Here is a 22499-nt window from a genome sequence, read left to right as displayed (position 1 = left end):
GGAAAGTGTTGAGCTTTAATTTATTTTATTGTTAGTATTGTTATTATTTATTCATCATTATTTTTTAAATAATCTTTTTATCTTTGCACCTCCTGTCTGCACTTTTGCCATTTTTAATGATTTCTTTTATTGTAAACCATTCAGCAATTAATTTTACCCTTTATATCTTTTTATTCTGTTTATTCTTTTCTGTGTCCTTTATTATGTTTTATATTTTATTGCTCTATAAAGCTCTCTGAATTGCCCTTGCGTATGAAATATTCTATACAAATAAAGCTGCCTTGCCTCATAATTATAGTATTTCTAGTAAAATTTATAGACAGTTCTGTTTGTATTTTACAATTTCTGTCTTCTGGGTTTTCATAAAATAAATAAATAAATATATATATATATATTTATATTTACATTTTTTTATTCCCTTTTGGTTTGTATTTGTGTGTGAAACAAATATATTAAATAAAAAAAAATCCAATAATTCAACAATATATTTCATGTAAAAAAAAACCCATATTTTTAAATGTACTACATTTTGTCAGTTTTGCGCTCCATACTTCAAGAGATAAAAATAAAGTGAAAAGTAAAAAGGCTTTCACAGTTACCTTAATGTCAAACACAGCTACAAATGTCACAGAAGTTAAATGTTATTAGTAATTAATTACGCAATTTTTGACTTTAGGAGAGCATTACTAATTAATTAGACAGTTATTTTCTTGATGAAACTATTCATGGTTTGGTCTAAAAATGTTGGCAAAAAACATAAAAATGCTGATTACAAGCACTCAGGACTAAAGTGAGGCCAGAACACTAATCAGACTAAATAATGTTCCAGCCATGAGTAACTTTGTGCCCAGTTTTTTTAACCTTATTTTGCTGAATTTTACAAAAAGAACCTGGTGATTTTTATTCCATTTTCCAGTAAAAGAAACTATCTGTCTGCTGAATAAACTGAATAAAAGAAAAGAAGACCGCAGACCTTCAGTGCAAAAGTGAAACTGTGCTCAGGGAACAGAAAGCACTAATTTGTCCTGATTATAAAAGAATATAGACAGAAGTATATCTTTATTCAGGGAACAGAAAGCACCAGTTTACCCTGATTATGAAAAAATACGGACATTTACAGCAACATATTTACATATTCATGATAACATGAGAGACAGACCTTATGATGTCATCTACTTTCAATCACGAGGTCCAGCGTTAGCCATGGGTGTAGATTTCGGGGGGACACGTCACTGTCAGTATTAAGAACATGCATTTGTCCATCAATAAAACCATGAAAGGTACTTTTATTCTGATGTAATATGAGACATTTCCAACTGCAGGAAATGAAGTGTTTGGTGCTTAAATTTCATACGTGTCCCCCAGTGTTGACAGAAAGCTACACCCTTGATGTGCATAGTGGTATAAAGAAGATAAAATGGAGATATTTCGGCACTTACGTGACGATAAAGTACAAAAAGTTTAATGTGTGAAATGGTAGAACAGTGTTACAACATTTAAACTCTACATTAAGACATGCATGATTCCAGATGGAGACAGTTACATATTAAAAAGACACAGTGTGCAATTAAAAACAATCCAAACAATCGTCACAGCAGTTCGTTAAACCAGCGAGATGAAGATTCGTCCGCACGAGCAGTCGATTGCATTTGTGAAATTTACGCAGATGGCCGACAAACAGGAAGTCTGGCAGAAGGCTGATCAGATGCACAAACAGCGGAGGTAAACTTTGACAGAAATAATGCAGCATCTTTCATTTTTACGTTTCTAAGCTTCGTCCATCTCCCACTGATTACATCATGCAAACATTCATAACGTAAACCAGTGTCGTGTCATGAGATGAAGTGGCGAGCGTCAGCTACGATCACAGTGTCACACAGTGTATACAGAATATATATATATAGCTCTTTGCATATTAAGACCATTTATAAAGGAATAGTTTGATGTTTTTGGGTCGTTCGTTTATTTGCTTTCTGGCAGAGGGTGAGATGGGAAGTTGTACGGAGGCCTGTAAGTGCCAGTGTGATGACAAAAAGATCCCGCAAGTCATTATAATGAGAAACTTTCTCAAAGTAATGTTCCGATACCTGTACGTGTCTAACAACCAATACCGAGTAGCAATTAAATTCTACTGCGAAAAAAAAAAACATGAGTTGCCGGTGGCTGCACAGTGCAACTTGCTGTGTAGGCTTCTGTTTTAAAGCAGCAAAGAATTTAATGGCAACTGCCATTTTATGTGTGTGTGCACTACTTTAAGTTCAGTGATAAATTAAATGGTATCAGAGCGGTGCTCAGACTGGCCCACTCGCTGATAACTGATCCAGCATTTTAGGGAGTATAAGAAGCGTTTCTGATACTGGTATCATAACGGGAACATTTCCCAAAATAATGACTTACAATTTGAAATAATGGGAAACTTTCTAAGAATGATGAGAAAATCTATCACAAATAATGACTTAGTGTCTCAAAATAACGAGAAAGTTTCCCAAAATAATGACTTACAATTTAAAACAGTGAGAAAGTTTCTCAAAATATAGACTTAGTATGTCATAATAATGAGAAAGTTTCCCAAAATAATGACTTACAATTTGAAATAATGGGAAACTTTCTGAGAATAATGAGAAAATCTATCACAAATAATGACTTGGTGTCTCAAAATAACGAGAAAGTTCCTCAAAATAATGACGTTAATATCTTAAAATAAAGAGAAACTTTGACAATGACATATTTATCGCAAAATGACTTAGTATGAAAATAATGACACAGCTTCTTTTTTAAAATTAAATTCTGACTTTGTATCGTTCCTTGTTAATTAGAGATACTGAGTCATTGTTTCGAGGAAGTTTCTCATCGTAATTACTCACAGGATTTATTTTTTAATCACAGTGGCAGAAACGGGCTTCCATAAATATTGATACCACTTCTTTATAATATAAAATGAAGCTAAATGCAGAAGCCTGTTAGCTTAGCATATGGACTGGAAACATCAGGAAGTGTAAAGTATAAAAACATAAATTCCCTTTTATATGAAAGGTTATGTGCCATAGTATTTCTGTTTCAAAGAAAGAATGAGACATAATGTGCAAATAACTGAACTGTAGTGGTGTTCGTAGCCTGACTTTGTCTTCGTCGGACAGAGTCAGGCTAGCTGTTTCCCTCCCGCTTCTAGTGCTTGTGCTAAGTTAAGCTAACCAGCTCCTGGATGTAGCTTTATAGTCATCTCCCAAACATGAGAGCAGTATCAGTTTTATCATCTCACTCTCCACCACAAAGCAAATTAGTGTTATTTCCCAAACTGTGGAATTATTCCTGCAGTGAAAAACATTTTACCACTTTGGTTCTTGTCGTTAAAACAACACAGATACACAACACAGCTGATACACAACAACAACAGCTGCTGAACAGATTTAAAAGACTCCAGTTAAATGTCACGTTCACCAGCAGCACTGCTCAGCCGGCAGCTTTAGTCCTGTGTTAGTGTTTAGTTCCAGGGTCAAAGACGTCTCAGAGGTTTAGCCGAAGCCGTCGTTCCACTCCATCACTTTATTGTATTCTTGGATCTTCTGTTTGATGTGCGACAGTTTGTTTTTCAGGTACTCACAGCGCTCCTTCTTCTCCAGGAAAGTCGGGTCCTGGTGAAGCAGAAACACAGAGTGGAATTTCATTAATGTTTTCTTTCCGGACAAAACCAGTAAATTATTATTATTTACTGTTTTATTTGAGCTGTTCAGGAGCAGTTACTTATACGACAACTATTTTACTAAAGGTATCCAGCACAGAAGATCTATACAATCAGCACAGTTTCAAGATTAGAGTCACCAATTCAGTATCTGACCAAATGTCTCCCCTTCTGTTCCTGAGATATGACGTTAAAACATGATGATGTCACAGTCAAGCTGACCTTTGACCTTTTGACCTTCATTATTTTATCCTGTTAGACACTTGTGTCAAGTTTTGTCAGAATTAGTGTATGAAATCTGAGTTATGGCCAAAAACATGTTTTGTGAGGTCACACTGACCTTTGACCACAAAACTCTAATCACTTTATTTTGCAGTTCAAGTGGACGTTTGTGTCAAATTTAATGAAATCCCCTCAAGGTGTTCTTGAGAGATTGTGTCCACAAGAATGAGATGAGATACAAGGTCATTTTGACCTTGATCTTTGACTACCGAAATCTAATCAGTTCATCATTAAGTGCAAGTGAACGTTTGTGCCAAATTTGAAGAAATCACCTCAAAGTATTCTTGAGGTATCACATTCACAAGAATGAGACAGATCGCACAGGTCACACAGGCCTTGACTGTTGACCCATTACAACGAAAAACTAATCAGTTCATCGTTGAGTCCAAGTGGACATTTGTGCCGAATTTGAAGAACTTCCCTTTAGTGAACGGACATACGGATGGATGGACGTACAGATGGACAGCGCCGGCCCGGAGGCCAAAGCTTTGTCATAATTAGCGTGTGAATTCCTGAGTCAAAAACATATTTTCTGAGGTCACACTGACCTTGACCTTCGACCTTCGAATACAAAATTCATGTCAGTTAATTCTTCAGTCCAGGTGGATGTCTGTGCCAAATTTAAAGAAATTCCCTCAAAGTATTATTGAAGAACTAAGTTCACAAGAATTTGACAGCTGAGGTCACTTCAACCTTGACCTTTGACCACCACAATCCAATCAGTTCATTGTCCAGTCCAAGTGGACATTTGTGCCAAATTTGAAAAAATTCTCTCAAAGCATTGTTGAGATATTTTGGGAACGGGAAGGACGGATAACCTGAAAACAAAATGCCTCTGGCCACAGCTGTCGCCGGCGCAGGAGCATGAGAACGCATTAGTGAGCCACACTGTGTCACTGGAGGCCATTTTGAGTCAATCCCACACACACCATCCTGCTGACACAAACATTCACGAGAGCACCAAATGTGGATTAATCCGCCGCTGAAAATAGTCCCCAACAAAGTCACTAGTTCCTCCTCTTCCTAAAAACTACAGCGACCAGCTGTTGTAGGAAACTCCTGGGCTTTCTTTTGAGAACGAAACTATAGTAGGAGCCAATGGGCTTAGAGCTGAGAGCCACAGACAAAGAAGGGAAATTAAAAACTAAACGTCGTCAGAAAGAGCCTCTGCTATAGAGTGTAAACAAAACATCAACAGGACAATAGGCTCACATTTTTCTTCCTCTGGTACTCCTGAAGGATCCTGTTGATGCGATCAACCTCCTGTAAGAAGAGAGAGTCTGTGTTAAATTTCTGCTGATGTGTTACAGAGTGAAATGCAGGACAAACCTTTGACAAGTATTAAAATCAGGTGCAATGATCCTGTAAAATCTGGATGGAACAGGGAAGGAATTTCAGGGTGGAGGGGAAGTACAGCAGGAACAGGAAGTGCAAACAGAGGAAGTTATGAGACGGGGAAATGAGACACATTTTTGCAACAGAAACACTGGGTACAATATTCCAGACACACAATCAGTCACTGACCAACATGTTTCCACAGCGCTCTCATAACATGTAAATAAAGTGAAGCACAGTCAGACTGAAGAGACGATAACAGGCCAGTGCGCTGCGACAGTGTGATGGTGCTGCACTGCAAGTATCCGTGTGGTTGGTGAGGGTGTAGCTCGGTCCTGAAAACCTGCTTCCAAAATTCCATAGTAACATGCCCAGGAAACAGGATGTGAGATTTTCTAATATATCTGAAACCCATAGACCAGTGGTTCCCAACTGGTGGCGCGCAAATGCAGCTGAATGGACCGCAAGTGACTCGTGAACGTGTCAAGTTTGTAAAAAAACACCCTTTATTTTGAAGTACAGTGACTTTCCAGCACAGATCTTTTATTTTGAAGTGGCGTTTCCTGCTGTAGAGTGAGTAAATAACAGACAGCTATTTAGCAGAGAGCAGTCTAGCTCGATGACATGGCCGAACATAAGTATGATGCTGAATATGAGCAGAAATCTGGACCCTATGTCTGGACTGTATGACAGGATGGGTGTAGCCACCGTGACGTCACTCACTGGTTTGTTGACTCCTGTTTTGAAGCCTTGAGTTCGGCATTTTGGTCGTCACCATCCTGGATTTTTGTGCTGTTTATGTGTTATAGAGTCAGTTTAAAGTAAAATTTACTGCACTTATTATTTATGTGTTGTTTTTATCTTTTATGGCCAAAAGTAACAAATAAAGTGGCGGCAGCTTCTTCTGTAACAGACTCATCTCATATCGATCGCAGACCCCATGAATCGTATCGAATCAAAATCATATCGTGGCAGATTTTGTAATATCAGCAAATATCGTATTGTGATGAAACTGGTGATTTACACCCCTCGCTATCAGGTATCACAGGTGTCTGTGGAGCTGAGGTTGGCACCAACTGCCGTGGTGACACGTCCCCAACCTGCAAGAAGGCTATCAGGAAGTGACGTGGTAATTAAAGCTCAGTGCGTCCAAGAAAACACACACAAGTCTGTGGACGGTATCTCCTTCCATACCTTCACACCTCCCTGATATTTCACTGCAGTATACGGAATATATGACAGTATTTGTGTACAAAAATAAGTTAAAAAAAAAAGCTGAGCTACTGGTGATAGAATTATTGTAGCTGTGTGTCAAATTCTCTGGCCTACAATGCTGTGTCTCTAACATGCAGTTAGCTGCTTAGACAAGGCTCACTGGGCTTAAATACCTTAATTAATAATTAACAGACAGGAAACAAGTGCTCTGACACTTGTTGCCGCTGTGGTAGACTCACAAGTCAGTCTTTAGATGCTTTGCTTAACTAAAGACTGATGACTGTCTCCCTGATTTTGTGTTTAGATGGGCGGATACAATTTCAGAGTTTAAAAAAACTCCCTACGTTGCAGAACCAATAGTAAATCTGCAGGGCGGTCCTTCAGTGCTCGCTGAACTCTTGTGCTCGTAAACATAGTCCCACTGCGTTAAAAGTTTTAAACAAATTCGCTGTAAGTCCTTCATTTCCACAATCTTGTGGACTGAGCACACGTTTGATAAAACGGAGTTAAATCTCTCGGCATCCATTTTCAAGCTCTCTGTGTGTTTGTGTCCTTGCGGACGAGAAAAGGGGGAGCGCACATTTCCGAGAGGGTGTGTCCTTTTAAAAAATGCAAGAGGCGTTGCTTTGTTGCCGGCCGTTTTCTCTGGTGTGTTAAACACACTTTAGAAAGGAGTGTCCCCAGACTATCAGAAGGCGGAGATCTCTGATTGTCTGGTGGCGAGACTACCGCTGTGGATACCGACACCTCAGTGGCCTGAACGGAGATGATGTGTTGAATAAAATCATGTCACTCATACCACTATGTGGTTATAGTCTCAAACAGGGACAGAAGCTTTACATCTGTTTACTAGTCCTGTAACTTTATCCCACCACTTCCATCTTTGGCGCATGCTGTGCATTACAATACATCGCCTCAATACAGCATCTCCGTATCAGTTTAATAGAAAGATGAGTGTCTAGATTTTTGACATGATTTAAAATCGTACCTTCAGGATTTCTAAATATCCCAGTAAACAGTGACACTGTGATCCTGCCCAAGCCTAATAAACATTACTGTTTATTTACACAAAAGAATATTGAACGATGGTACACATGTTGGGTATGCAGCTCTGGATGCAGCATCAGTTTCTCAATAAGCTTCTTACTTTTTAATTTTCCCTTTTATGTACTGGAAAAACAGCGTTAGAAATAGACTCAACTGCGAGCACTCAATGTTTGGCTGTGCTGTTTGTTGGAAACTGTCTGCAACATGTTAAATATTCAAAAACAAATATATGGGATGAGTACTGGTTATTTAGAAAGACAGTGTAAAGATGCTGTGTGTAACCAATCACCATCTGGCTGGTGGGGTGCTGCGGCAGAGTGCGCATCATGGCGTCCATCTCATCAAACTTCTTGAGGGTGGCCTGCACCTCCGAGTGGAGCTCTTTGTACTCTGCGTACTGGTCATTAAACACAGCTCGGTACTGGTCCCGCTCCTCGTCAGACCGGATTGTTGGGTACTTCCTGCAGGACGGAGGGAGAGGATAACACTTCATGAACATCACAGGAGGAAACTACTACATGTGCACACTTGTTAGAGCAAGCTAGACACACAGTGAACGTCTTTGGCTGTCTTGTTTCGTCCAAGCAACAGTCAGAAACACAGAGCTTGGAGAGTTTTCACAATAAAGCTCAGTACACACTGTGAGACTTTGGGCTGTCCCTGCTGAAAGATGACCAACGTGAAAGAAACATGGCGATATCTTTGGTCGTGGCTCTAAAACGGTGGTCCTGCATCGCACAGTCAGAGACGCTCAAGGATGGTCTTCCTATCAAAGACAGCCTGGAATAAAATTCTGACACTGTCAGAAATTTGGGATGATCATCTCACTGCTGTTACCACCACTGATCGGTGTTAAACCCAAACAAACAGACCAACAGCAGCTCGCCAGGGAGGCAGAGCACGCTGAAAGAAATGTGTGTGATTCCAGCAAAGAGGAAAACCTTGTGGCGTTATAATGAGCCCTGCTGTGGACTGTGTCTACTGTGTCTACCTCAATCAGTTGCTCCCCTGCCTACACCATAACAACATCCTGGAAAAATTTCAATCTGGTTTCAAGCCTCACCACAGCACAGAATCCGCCCTGTTAAAAGTCCACAATGACCTGCTCCTCTCCATCGACTCCAGTAACTGTGCCATCCTCATTCTCCTCGACCTCAGCGCAGCATTTGACACAATAGACCACAACATACTAATAGACCGTCTCCACCATGGCTCTGGTATTAATGGCACTGCTCTGAACTGGTTCACACCCTACCTCAACAATAGAAGCTTCTCCATAAACATTGGCTCACTCTCCTCCCCCTCAGCTACTCTCTCCTGCGGTGTCCCACAAGGTTCAATCCTAGGTCCCATTCTCTTCTCCATATACATGCTCCCCCTCGGTCAAATCATTCAAAAACACAACATCTCCTTCCACTGTTATGCTGACGACACCCAGCTTTATCTTCCCCTCAAACCTAACGACCAGTCCAAACTCACCAACATCCACAACTGCATTAATGAAATAAAGTCCTGGATGGCAGCAAACTTCCTTCAGCTCAATGACAGTAAATCAGAAATCATTCTCTTCGGCCCCTCTGACAACATCAACCTGATATCCAACAGTCTTGGCAACCTATCCACTTTCATCAAACCTCACGTCAAAAACCTTGGTTTCATTTTTGATTCACCACTCAAGTTTGATAAACAGGTCAATTCAGTAGTTAAAGCTGTTTTTTTCCAACTCCACACCATTTCAAAACTCAAGCCATTCCTCACATTCAAGGACCTAGAAAAAGTCATCCACGCCTTCAGTTCCACCTGCCTGGATTACCGCAATTCACTGTACACCGGAATCAATCAATCATCTCTCTCCCGCTTACAAATGGTACAAAACGCTGCAGCCAGACTTCTAACAGGAACCCGCAAGAGAGACCACATCACCCCCATCCTGGCCTCTCTCCACTGGCTACCTGTTCAATTCAGAATTGATTTTAAACTGCTTCTGTTTGTATATAAATCCCTGAATGGTCTGGCCCCCACCTCCAGATCCCTCAGGTCGGCTGACCTGGGGCTCCTAGCGGTATGACGCTCCAATTTTAAACACAGGGGTGACCGTGCCTTTGCGGTCGCAGCCCCCAGACTCTGGAACAGCATCCTCCCTTCTATCAGATTTGCACCTTCCATTGACTCATTTAAATCTAGGCTCAAAACATATCTCTTCTTAAAAGCATTTGTATCCCCTGACATGATATTTTAATCTCCCACTCTGTGCTTACTTGTACCTTGACTTTTGTATTTATGTATGTTGCTGCTATGGCTCTGGTTTTTGTGTTATTGTGTTTCTTCTGTATTTTTTTTATTTTTATTGTTTATATGTTCAGCACTTTGGTCAACGTGAGTTGTTTTTTAAATGTGCTTTATAAATAAAGTTGACTTGACTTGACTTGACTACTTCTGCTAGCACTTACGCGATGTAGTCAGGCACAATAACAGGTTTGGGAATGTGTCCTGACGGTATGGTTCCCTGCAGTATGTGCGGTGGTGGAGCTGCTTTAGGTGGTGCAGCCTGGATGGGAACCACTGAGGAGCCCTGGACCTGTTCTGGAGCTTTGGTTGCAGGAGCTGAAACTGGAGCCATCTGCAGAGACACATGAGAGAAGAGCGGCAACATTAAAGCTTTCATCAACTTAAATGTGGGCGTGTTTCTATCTGTACTATGAGTTTTACACAGAACAGCGTTAGAGGATGCTCACCAAAGACTGTGCAGCACGCTGGTCGGGTGGATGCATCTGTGCAAAGATAGAAAAATAGAATCCAGTTAACATGAAACTTAAAATGAGGATCTACTATGGAAGGAAAAGTTTTGACATTTTGGGAGAGAAGCTTATTTGCTTTCTTGCAGAGAGTTAGACGAGAACACTGATACCACTGCCATGTCTGTAGGTGAAATATGAAGCTACAGCCAGGAGACAGTTAGCTTAGCTTAGCATAAAGGCTGAACAGTGGGAGACACTTGGCCTGCACAGGTAGGACTCAGACTCCGCCCACTCACTCCTCCACAGCTGTGAGCCTGTGTGCAAATTATGTGGTTTGCTGTTGCATTGCAGTGTGTGTGTGTGTGTGTGTGTGTGTGTGGACATGTCTGCAGCCTGTTTTTCAGCCATCAACCTGATGGACAGAGTTGGAGTAATCCTCTAAGTTTCAGAACTAACAGATCAAGCAGTGTGAGCTCTCACCTCCTGGCCGTACTTCTCTCGGTATCTGCGTGCAGCTTCATGTCTCCACAGCTTCAGACACACGATGGCTCCGATCAGATACACCACCATAGTGACAAACAGGAAGATAATGGCAGCCGTCTGACCCGCCTCTGTTCTGCAGAACGCCCCGTTGATGCCATTGTTGAACATCGGGTAGGAGCAGAGCCCTCCGCGGGTCGTGTCTCGCACATAGACAATGCCTGGTGAACAAAAAGCAAACGTGTCGAAACAGAGGCAGCTCCAGTGGGAAAAACAGTTTCTCACTTTCCTCTGGTGTTATCTTGCCACACATTTTTCAAGATTTTCAGATAACTGTATCGTCCTGCGGTTGTATGACTCCGCCCACCAGTCCACCCTGTGGTTGTATGACTCCGCCCACCAGTCCACCCTGTGGTTGTATGACTCCGCCCACCAGTCCAGTGTCTCTGACAGTCTCCATCCATGTCAGTGAAAACATGGATGCTTCACACACAGAAGATCTATACAATCAGCACAGTTTCAAGATTAGAGTCACCAATTCAGTATCTGACCAAATGTCTCCCCTTCTGTTCCTGAGATATGACGTTAAAACATGATGATGTCACAGTCAAGCTGACCTTTGACCTTTTGACCTTCATTATTTTATCCTGTTAGACATTTGAGTCAAGTTTGGTCAGAATTAGTGAATGAATTCTTGTGAGGTCACACTGACCTTTGACCACAAAACTCTAATAAAGAGATTCCATTAAGGTGCTCTCGAGACAAACTGTTCATGAGAAAAAGACAGATTCAAAGTCACACGACCTTGACCTTTGACCACCAAAACCTAATCAGCTCATTGATGAGTCCACGTAAACATTTATGCCAAATTTTAAGAAAATCCCTCAGGGTATTCTTGAGATAAATTCATGAGTACAAGAAAGACAAGGTCACAGTGACTTTGACCTTTGACAACCAAAAGCTAATTAGTATATTATACTATTAGTATATGTCCAAGTGGACATTTGTGCCATATTAGAAGAAATTCCTTCATGCTATTCTTGAGATATTGCATTCAAGAGAACAAGATGGATGCTGGGTGACGGCAACCTTGACCTTTGACTCTTGACCACCAAACACTAATCAGTTCATTGTTAAGTCCAAGTGGACATTTGTGCTAAATTTGAAGAAATTCTCTTGTGCATACGGACGGATAACCTGAAAACATACTGCCTCCCGCCACGGCTATCGCCGGAGCGGAGGCATTTAAGTCATGTCATGATAAACATATGATTTTCTTGAGTCAAGAACATATTTTGCAAGGTCAAAGTGACCTTGACCTTTGATTATCGAAATCCAATCAGTTCATCGTTGAGTCCACGTGGACATTTGTGCCAAATTTGGAAAAAATCCCCCATGGTTTACTTAATAATATCATGCTCACAAGGATGGGACAGATGGACAACCTGAGAACACAATGCCTCCGGCCACGGCTATCGCCGGCGCAGAGACGTAATAAAACTCAAACTATCTGCGTGGATCCATCCGGAGTAGAAGAGTGAATGTGAGAGAAGCCAGGTTACCTACCTGCTGCCATGTACAGCACTGCCAGCGCCAGGTTGATAGTAAACTCAGTCAGAGGCCACCAGTTGGAGTCCAGCAGGATAGTGCGGTAGTACATGGTCATCCCCAGCACCAACACGATCACAGTCACTATCCAGGCCAGCCCCGCCACCACCAACACAAACGGCGTCTTGGGGCCAGAGTAGTAGTACCCGCCTGTACCGCCACCGTATAATCCTCCATACGCTCCTCCAGGAGACGAGTATCCAAACATGTTGAACCACTCGTTGTCTTTGTGGATGTAAGCACAGACGCAGGCGAACACGGCTGCTCCCAGCAGGAGCTCCACACATCCCAGAATCCTCAGCAGCCCCGCCCAGGACTTCATGTAGGCGTAGCGCTGATGGTACTCCTCCACTCGCTCGCTGTAGGTCAGACCTGTGTGGTGGGTGCGCCCTGACACGGACTCATGGGCGTCGTGTAGCTCCAGAAGCTCCTTGCGCGAGTTGTAGCTGCTGCCTGAGCCGCCATACGGATCTCGGTATGATCCCGGGACAGAGGGGGAATGTGGAGGAGAGCAGCGCACCCCCTCAGTGGTGCTGTTGTTGTTGTTACATGAGGAGGCCAGCATCGACCACGGCGGCTTACTGCTGCGGTTACTTCCTCTGAAGAAGTTCTTCACGGAGTCTGGGATGAAGCGGTGGACCGGTTTGATGTCGAGGGCCGGGTCGTGGTCCAGGTCTTCGTTGTCCTCGCTGCCGCTGGGATCAAACTCGGGGCCCACGGGAGGCAGGTCTGGTAGCGGTGGCGGAGGGAGGGGGTCGGCACTCTGGGCGAGGCGAGGCGCTCTCTGCTCCCTCAGCGGCTGCAGATCGTAGGAGTCTGATCGGGGTAAGGTGTCTTGTGGTACCTGGTCATAGTAGGGCGACTGGCGGACACGCTCAGTGCGTCCGTAAAAGCCTCCTCCATTGGACATGAGGATGGTGATGGTCCCTGACAGAGCACAAACACACGTTTTCAGTCAGTGATGTTTTGTTACTTACAATAAAAGGTTCACAGCAGAGCAGTAAAGCTTTGTTTGCTTAAAGATTAAACAATTTGATGCTCGAGATTATTTATCAACTGTTTTGATAATTTATTAAGTCATTTATTCAGCAGAAATCCAAAACATCTGCAGGTTTTAGCTCCTCAAATATGAGGATTTGTTGCTTTTCTTTGTTTGTTAACTTTGTAAATTCAATGTCTTTGGGTTCTGGACCAAACAGGACTTTTTGTCAGGACTGTTTTCTCATGTTTAATGGACCAAAGGAAAAACTGATGAGAGTAAACTTTAAATATCTTGTTTCGTCCAACCAACAGGCCAAAACCCAAAGATCCTAAATTTACTACCATGTAAGAAAAGCAGCAAATCCTCACAAATGATGCAGCAACTTGTCTGAAAATGATTCATTTAAAAGGTAAGCTTTGTTTTTCCCCCCAATATGGGCTCTACTTGCCCACGCTTTTGTGTCTAAGTCATGGGAACAACAATTTCTGAACTGTAAACCGTACGGGCAATTGTGCACCGTCAACTTGCATCAACTAAAAGTGCTCGTTTTTGCCCCTGACAGGCTCCAATTGTTATTATACATTTCTGAAAACATCATGGAAAGGATCCCTTCAGAGAAATGAAACATTTTTCCTCTCCCAGTCTTCCTCAATCTTGCATGAGGTTACTTGCAGGAAAAACAATGGTGTTATAAGTGAGAGTCAGAGAGCGGAGCGCCTGTGTTGTGTTGGAGAACAGAAAGCGCAGTTTGGTGATCAATGTTATGGCTGAATATTGAGCTGATGTTGACAATGTGGAAAAATCTGTGAGACTGCAGAACGAGAGTGAGACTTGAGCCCCTTTTACACTGCCAGATTTTCGGCAAATTTTTGCCAGAAAGCTGCGAGCGTTCAGACACACAGAGGCGGATTGGCGAGTTGATCCGAGGTGCCCAATTTTCCGCCTCGTAGGGTAGACATATTGGTGGAACCTTTTTAGTTTAAACAGACCGAGGCGGCCTTCTGCAAAGGGAGGGGCTGTTGGTGACTTGTGGGAGGAGCTGTTGATGACGCTGCACGTGCGAGCCACTGGCGGTGGATAAACAGGAAACAGCTGATAGCAGGAATTAGCGAGCAGCTAGTAGCAAGAGGGAAACACAAACCTGACAGACACTGTAAAGATGAGCAACTGGGGAGACAAGGAATTGCGCGTCCTCCTTGTCCTCGCAAACGAAGAGGCCATTAACCATCAGATGACGGGGACGGTGAAGGACGGGCCGACTTACAAGAGAATCACCGAAGGACTGACCAGCCGCGGCTTCCCTCCCACGTCACTGTTTACGTCACAGGCTGAGCTACACGTTTTGTTACTTGCTCACGCCCCCCGTTGCCCCAAAAAAGGCGTGTTCTGTATAAACAAAAGTAGGTAGGCGGCATTTTGCTGCACTCCCTGATTTTGTTTTTATACTGCCAATGCTGAAAAAAGACTGATTGGGCTTTCCTGCAAATTTGCACAACTCCTGTCTAAAAAGGGCTAATGTGTCACATGATGGAGGCAGATGAGACAACACTGCTCGGCCCTGTGAATGGAACATTTACATTTAAAAACACCCAGATGGAACTGTTATTAGGAGCACCGTTCTCTGCAGGTTCTGCAGTGAGGACTTTTTGTTAAGGATAGACCGATACATTGGCCGGCCGATATATCGGGCCGATATTTGAGTTTTTTACTTGTATCGGCATCGGCCGATACGCGCGTGGGTTCGCGGATTTATTTTTCCCTGGCGTGATTTACAAACAGGCATCCATGGGCAGCTCTGTGTTGCCGGAAGACCCTGCAGCGCACATGCAGCGAATCCTACTGTGTACAGTAGTTGTTGTTTTATTTATGTACTCGTACTCGTACTTGTCGTCCTCCGCTTATCCGGGTCCGGGTCGCGGGGGCAGCAGCCTCAGCAAAGAAGTTTTATTTATGCTTCAGCTTAAATATTTGTTTATTTTATAAAGACATTACTGGACGATTTAAGAGCACTGAACTCTTTTTTTTATTTGAATGTATAATAATAATAATAATATTCTACCTGTTCTACCTCAACTTTCCATCTTGTTTTAGTATTTTTTTACTGTTCAATAAATGTTTCTTATTTTAAACTTGAGACCTGTAATATTTGTTATCATTGTGTCATTTTTTTGATGTAAATTGAGGGAGCAAAAGCAGTATCGGCCCCAAATATCAGCTCAAGAAAATCGGCAGTCCATAATCGGTCATCGGCTAAGGGTGATGGAAAAAAACTGGTATCGGCATCGGCCCTAAAAAATCCATATCGGTCTATCCCTACTTTCTGTACCATCGGAGAACTTCAGCCTGAAATATCACCTCAACACAAAGCATTTAGCAGTAAACCCAGAGGGCAGGCAGCCTCGTCACACCACACTGGACCAGGTGTTCAGACTGAGTCAGTCTACCTGTGACTGACTAATTAAGTCCCTTATAAAATGGACTGCAGACGAGTTTCAGTGGTCGAGAACAGCTGTGTCCAACATCCAGCAGCTTCACTACGACACATCTGACAACATTCATTTAAACTGAAATTTTTAAATAGTTTCACAGCAGAAGTTGACAATTAACTTAGACTAAGTAATCACAGGGCATGTACTTAATTAGATGATTTTTTTAAATTGCTTGACAGACAGACAGACACTTAAAATAACAATCCAAGCCTGTCAGTGCAAAAACAAACACTTTTAGTGGACGTAAACTGACAGCGCACAATTGCCTGTAGGGATGACATTGCAGCCTGTTTCACCGCTGTGGCTGCACAGCTCTATACAAGACTTGCTCCCGTGAGTCACTCAGACACAAAAACATGTGAAAATAGGGTCCAGGTCAAGAAAACACTGAAATTTCCCTTTAAACGTGATTATTCTATTCTCAAAATTGCTGCCAATTACATTTCTTTAAATCATTTAATCATTTAAGCTCTAATTATATCATCAAGTTAAATCATTAACAGAACCAAGTCAGCAAAGACAGAGGAAGTGTGAAAAGGAAGAAGCCAAAAGATTGACAAAAAAACAGTCCAGTGCTCCAGGAATGAGTCCCACAACCTGTGAATGAGTTAACATTTTTCCACTCATGGTTCCCTCGTCTCAGAGTCAGAGGGCTTTTGGTTAGATTCCTGTCATAAGGTCTGTGGTTCACACAAGCTGAGGAGACTTTCATGTTTTGCTCTACGACATAAAATACATGAGTAAGGGAGTGATCACACCGAGATGAAACGGCAGAAACGCGACGCCAGTAGAACCATTGTTTTCCTATGATACAGCACATCTGACCGGCGTTCAAGCGTCTTTTTAAATGGCGTTTTTATGGCGTCTTTTTAGACGCGCGTAGACCCTGAAAAGTTAAAATATTTTCAACTTTGTGAGCGTCAGACACCAGTAGCTAGCGCGCATTGAATAAGCGCTTCCAGCGTTTCAAGCGTCTTTGAAGCGTCCGCGTCTCTAGCGTCTCATTTCTGTGTGAATGCCCCCTAAATACCCCAGTAGGGATGCCACGGACTGTCACTGTACGATAACCGTCTGTGAGAACTCGGTTTCACGGTATTAAAGAATCTACGACTTTTACGTCACAATATATTTTGAGACTAGTATATCGCTGCAACTCTTTACCCCACTGTACATTTTGAAGCTTTTATGTGTCTTGAAAAAGGCAATTGCTAACAAGTGCCTGAATGAGACGACAGAACGTCATCACGCCGACACTTAAAGCCTCGTTGTGGCAGTGGTTAATAGAAATGTACCGATACCACTTTTTCCTTCCCGATACGATTCCAATCCCTGAACCTTAGGTATCTGCCGATAACGAGTACTGATCCAATACCAGCGCATAAAGAAAAATGGATGGGATATGAATTGTTGTATGTCTCAACTCCTAAAACTCTAGTGCCTGTAGCGTTCGTATGCGTAATGACATGAGGCATTATGTGGTATCGGATTGGTCATAGGCTGTACTCGCCAATACCCGATACCGCATTTTAGGCAGTATTGGAGGCATTTCCGATACTGGTATTGGTACAACTCTGGATGTTAAGTCATGCAACTGTGGTGTCGTTTGTTTATAGTGTATAACGTTAGTTTTTTTACTTCAAGCGATTTTATTTAAGCTTCAAAAATCATAAAAGTGGTCCATTTGTAAAGATTATTTTGCTGAGCACAAGTATCATAACAGTTTGTTTGCCACAGAGCTTATTTTTCTGCAATTATCCAAACTGCTTTCCCCACAGGCTCTCTGACGAGGGAACCATGGCGACGCTAACTTCCGTGTTGGCCTACAGAAAAACATCATCCCTGGAGCACTTTATTCAAATTCAACATTCAAGATTATCCTTCATGCAAAGTCTGTTTCCTCCACATACCCAGCTGATACCGCTAACCCCCAGTACCTGAGGTCACCAGAGAAAAAGATGTTATCCCACCATCCTCCATGCAAGCTGAGTCAAGAATGCATTTTTGTGCTGTAACCAAACCCCGAGTGAAACTAACTCTGCTGCTGATGTAATAACTGCTTTTGTATCCGGTGGCGTTCAACTTACCCGTACTTGTTGCAGACAGCACAAAAATACATTGTTGACCACCAGTCAGCCCTTTAAAGCCCCTTCATTTCTTTAATGATCTGGAGAGGTTAGAAAATAATATGAACTGAGCTTGAATACCTCTTTCACACGCAGTCACTCAACACGACTTACATTGGCCTGCAGGTCACAATGCAAACCTGGTATGAACATGCAGAGTGCCGAGAAATCTCCTGTAGAGACACACAAAGATATGAAGGTGTGAGACGTGAACATGAGGAGTGTGTGTGTGTGTCAGATAAATAACTACAGTAAAATACAGTGAATTTACAGCGATGTAAAACTGAGAAAAGCAGCAAATCCTCACCTGTGAGAAGCTGGAAACAAATAATATTTCACATAATCAGATATCAAAATAGCTGCTGACGTTTGTGGGCGCTGCAACTTACAATTATTTCATTGTCGAATAATCTGTTCACTATTTTCTCAATTAATCAATTCGTTGTTTGGCCGATAAAATATCAGAAAATGATGAAAAATGTAAATCAGTGTTTCCCTGAAGTTCAAAATGACGTTATCAAATATCTTGTTTTGTCCACAACCTAAAGATATTCAGTTTACGCTCACAGAGGAGCAACGATACCAGAAATATTCACATTTAAGAGGCTGGAATCAGAGAATTTTAACTTTTTTTGTCCTTAAAAAATTACTCAAAGCAATTACTTGATTATCAAATTAGTTGGCGTGAATTAAATGACAACTAAACAATTAATCGCTGACGCTCTAGTGCTGCTGTAAAAGAGCGTGCATGTTCAGTAAACCTACTCTGTATAAAAGAAGGTAAATAAAGCTAAAAAAAAAGTGATCTATTAATTTTATTTTAAATTAATCAGTTAATCTTTCCGTCTGTACAACAACAAAAAATATTAAAAAGAACACCCATTACAAGATAGAGCCCAATCTGACATCTTACATTCAGCCACCAGTTTATTAGGTACAGCTACCTTTATTTAAAGGTCCAGTGTGTAGGATTTCGAGGAATATATTGTCAGAAATATAATCAGTATGTTTTCTTTAATGAATAATCACCTGAAAATAAGCATATTTGTATTTTTGTTACCTCAGAATGAGCTGTTTATATCTACACAGGGAGCAAGTCCTTGTCTATAGAAATCACCATGTGACACCGCCATGTTTCTACAGTAGCCCAGAACAGACAAACAAAACACTGGACTGATGGAGTCCAATACAACAATCCTACAATAAATCCTCCTTCATGACGTTATAATTATTTTATCCGCCCTGATTATGTCACTCACTACGTTAACATAACATTAGTGAAAATGGATTTATTGTGTTAGTCCGAACCAAAATCGGACTTTTAAAATACATGTAAGTTGGACTGAAATCATAAATCAAAATTCTCAAACTGGCCGAGGCGCTCTGAGCATGCTCCACAATTTCCGCCCCGGGCTTTGACCCGAAGTCCAACAGCATTAAATGTGTAAGAGAAGAAGAAGAAGCCGGTAACAACATGGAGAAATCTACATCCAGAGCCGTGACTTTTTGGACGGACCAAATGTACAGAGCTGTAAAGTTGTCCACCATGGTAGCAGTTAGCTGCTAGCTAACCGTAGCTAACTTGTTTGTCCATTGTTTGGTCTGTGACGTAATAGGTCAACAGGAAAAAGGTCCAATACTAACAAGCTGAAAGGGGGCATATCTCCACCTATTGTAGAGGAGTCGCACATACTTGGCTCAATAAATGGATTCCCCTCCTCACACAGTTGAATCAAGAGCTCTGAGCTTCAACACAAACTGAACTTTATCACCTTCATGACAGAGGATTTATTGCAGGACTGTTGTATTCATTTTGGCTGGGTGTGGCGTACCTAATAAACTGGACACTAAGTGTATATTCCTCATTTTATAATCACTGACAGAGAAAACAGAAGCACAAAAGCAAAAACAGGTGCAGGTAGTGTCGTCACGATACTGGGATTTATAACTTTTATACAATACGCTGAAAAATACCAACATATCATTTTGACACCACGGGGAAAAACTGACATGTTGGGCACACATTGAAAATTGCTATTAAAAGATAAATATAACAAGACTATGACATGACAACAACAACTTTACTTGTCTTGGTTCGTAGCAGAGCACAGCAGAATGACTGCAGTAAACATTAACAACAAGAGACAGCGAGAAATCACAGCTGGTGACGCTGTATTGATACTGCAGACAGTGAGTGCTGAAACCGTTTCAGATATTCGGAATAAATATGTATTGACAAATCAATATATATTTTTCTAACAGAAGCATTCTCACACATGATGTGTCCAAGGACCATCGTGAATATGAAAATCTAAAGATATTTTCTGTTTTGGTGATTTTTTAAAGAAAACATGCCCTCCCCATGTTTTGTTTTTCTTTAATTAATCAGCGGTAAAATAAATACAAATTACATCCACTTAAATTTGTATGCCCCCTCCCTTAAGCCAAAGTAGAAAAAAAAACACAATTCCTTCCCCAGTGCTTAAAAAAATATTTTACATGCCTCCCCCTTTGTGCACCTCCTCCCCCATCAAAAGTAATGAACACTCCCTAAGTTGAATGAATTAATACTTTTAGTTTTTAACGCTACGTTTCAATTCAATTCAATAAAACTTTATTTATCCAGAGGGAAATTCTTGTGCAAGAAATGGGTGGGTTCCCAGTGGTTGCTTTGGGCCCAGTTTTAAAACAACATAGCACTAAATATCAGTGAAAATATCACTAATATACAAGATATAAAGTGTTTAAGGAGCAAAACGCAGAAACCAGTGCCTAATGGAGGAACACCAGAAGTTAGATACGTGCATGAGTTACTGAAATGAACTAATATGGTGGACACTGCAGACTGCACCTGATACTCAGTTATATTGTACATGAAATAATAAATAAAGTAGTTTTGCACATGGTTTTGATTTTGTGAAAATAACATTACCCTACACAGATGTGTTGCTGTGATACTGACAGGTAAACTGAAATGATCCCTGATTATGCTTTTACCAAAGCAGCATATTTGTACTTGTAATGGAGTACTTTCACAGCCTGGTATGAGTACTTTCAGTGCAGTAAAGTATCCGGATACTTGTTCCTGTGGGATAACGGCTCACATGAAGCGGAGTGTTGGTGTAGTGATGCATCACCAGGCTCACAGGAAACAGTTATATAATAATATAAGAGTTTGTATTAATGTGTCAGCTCTGCTGTAACAACATATGAACAGTATATATGTGTGTGTGTGTGTGTGTGTAATATTTCGGTTATAATGATAATAATGAATGGAGCAGAGTGAGTCAGTGAAGGAGGCCTGATAAGAGCAGAGCTGGCTCAGAGCCAGAAGGCTCGGTCAGAGGAGAAGTCACCGTAACGCGTCAAAGTGACTCCATGTTAACTCCTTATCGTGTTTAAGGTGTTTTAATAAAACTAAAATAACTGTAACTGTGTGAAAAATCGCTTTAAATGACTTTAAATAACAGGTTTCGTTCCCGCAGCGGTAAAACTTCCCTCGAAGTTCCCGTTAAGCAAACGTTATGTTGCGTTCACTGACTTCTCGACTTTTAAAAGTTCACGTTTCAAACCACAATCGGCTCCTGATCGATATTTACCTCTCAGCACTGATCGATACGTGTGATTATGGGATGTTGGTTCAGTCTGGGGTCTGCTGACTTACCTTGGTCGCGTCCCTTCTCCTCCTCTTCCTCCTCTTCTTCTTCTCTCTCATTTCAGTAACATTAAACCAACAGGTTTCCCTCTGACGGGACCACGTGACCTGCCCATCCCCGTGACGTCACCCAGACTGTGGGGGAAATTTACCTGTTTGGAAAACAACACCTGAGGCAGCCTGGGACACTCAGACACTGGGACACTGGGACTGAGACTGAGGGACCAGGTACTTATATCACAGTGCTGTGTTCAAGTGCTTGTTCTTTATATGAGCAGATTATTTCCATCTCCTGCAGCTTCATATTTGAACTATTTGACTGTATTTCAGAGAGAAATCAAACAGGTTTGCACATGTGAGGAATCTGTCAAACAATAAACACAAAACAAAAGTCCAGAGACATCATTTAAAACTGAAAAAGTTCCAGATTAAAAAACAAAAATTCTTATCTTACTATATAATGATGAAAACTGTGTGTGTGTGTGTGTGTGTGTGTGTGTGTGTGTGTCTGTTCCATGTTTTTCTCCTCACTGACTTGGTCAATCCATGTGAAATTTGGCACAGTGGTAGAGGGTCATGGGAGGATGCCAATGAAGCAATATTACATCAATTGGCCAAAGGGGGGCGCTATAGCAACCCATTGAAATGTCAAACTTTGAATGGGCATATCTCATGCCCCGTATGTGGTAGAGACATGAAACTTTGCACAGAGATGCCTCTCCTCATGAGGAACACATTTGCCTCAAGAACCCATAACTTCCGCTTATATAGATTTTCCACCATTTTGAATTGTTTGAAAAACACTTCAAATGGATCTCTTCCTAGGAAGTTTGAGCGATCTGCATGAAACTGGGTGAACATAATCT

General features: G+C 41.6%; 1 protein-coding gene across 1 annotated transcript in view; it reads right to left on the bottom strand.

Annotated features, from left to right (window-relative positions):
• The window catches only part of LOC125878561 (uncharacterized), a 37365-nt gene extending 15626 nt beyond the window's left edge, over window positions 1-21739 (bottom strand). Inside the window, exons 1-9 of the mRNA XM_049559833.1 lie at window positions 21643-21739; window positions 18093-18151; window positions 12343-13311; window positions 10777-10997; window positions 10294-10329; window positions 10009-10178; window positions 7848-8019; window positions 5174-5224; window positions 3518-3632 (exon numbers count right to left, since the gene is read on the bottom strand). Of these exons, the coding sequence (XP_049415790.1) occupies window positions 3518-3632; window positions 5174-5224; window positions 7848-8019; window positions 10009-10178; window positions 10294-10329; window positions 10777-10997; window positions 12343-13294 (1717 nt within the window). The 5' untranslated portion in view covers window positions 13295-13311; window positions 18093-18151; window positions 21643-21739. The remainder of the gene's footprint in view (window positions 1-3517; window positions 3633-5173; window positions 5225-7847; window positions 8020-10008; window positions 10179-10293; window positions 10330-10776; window positions 10998-12342; window positions 13312-18092; window positions 18152-21642) is intronic.
• Window positions 21740-22499: the final 760 nt, after the last annotated feature.

Source organism: Epinephelus fuscoguttatus, linkage group LG18 (genome assembly GCF_011397635.1).
Source record: "Epinephelus fuscoguttatus linkage group LG18, E.fuscoguttatus.final_Chr_v1".
NCBI lineage: Eukaryota > Metazoa > Chordata > Actinopteri > Perciformes > Serranidae > Epinephelus > Epinephelus fuscoguttatus.
The sequence above is the reverse complement of the archived record's forward strand: the minus strand, read 5'-3'. Positions and strand labels throughout refer to the sequence as shown.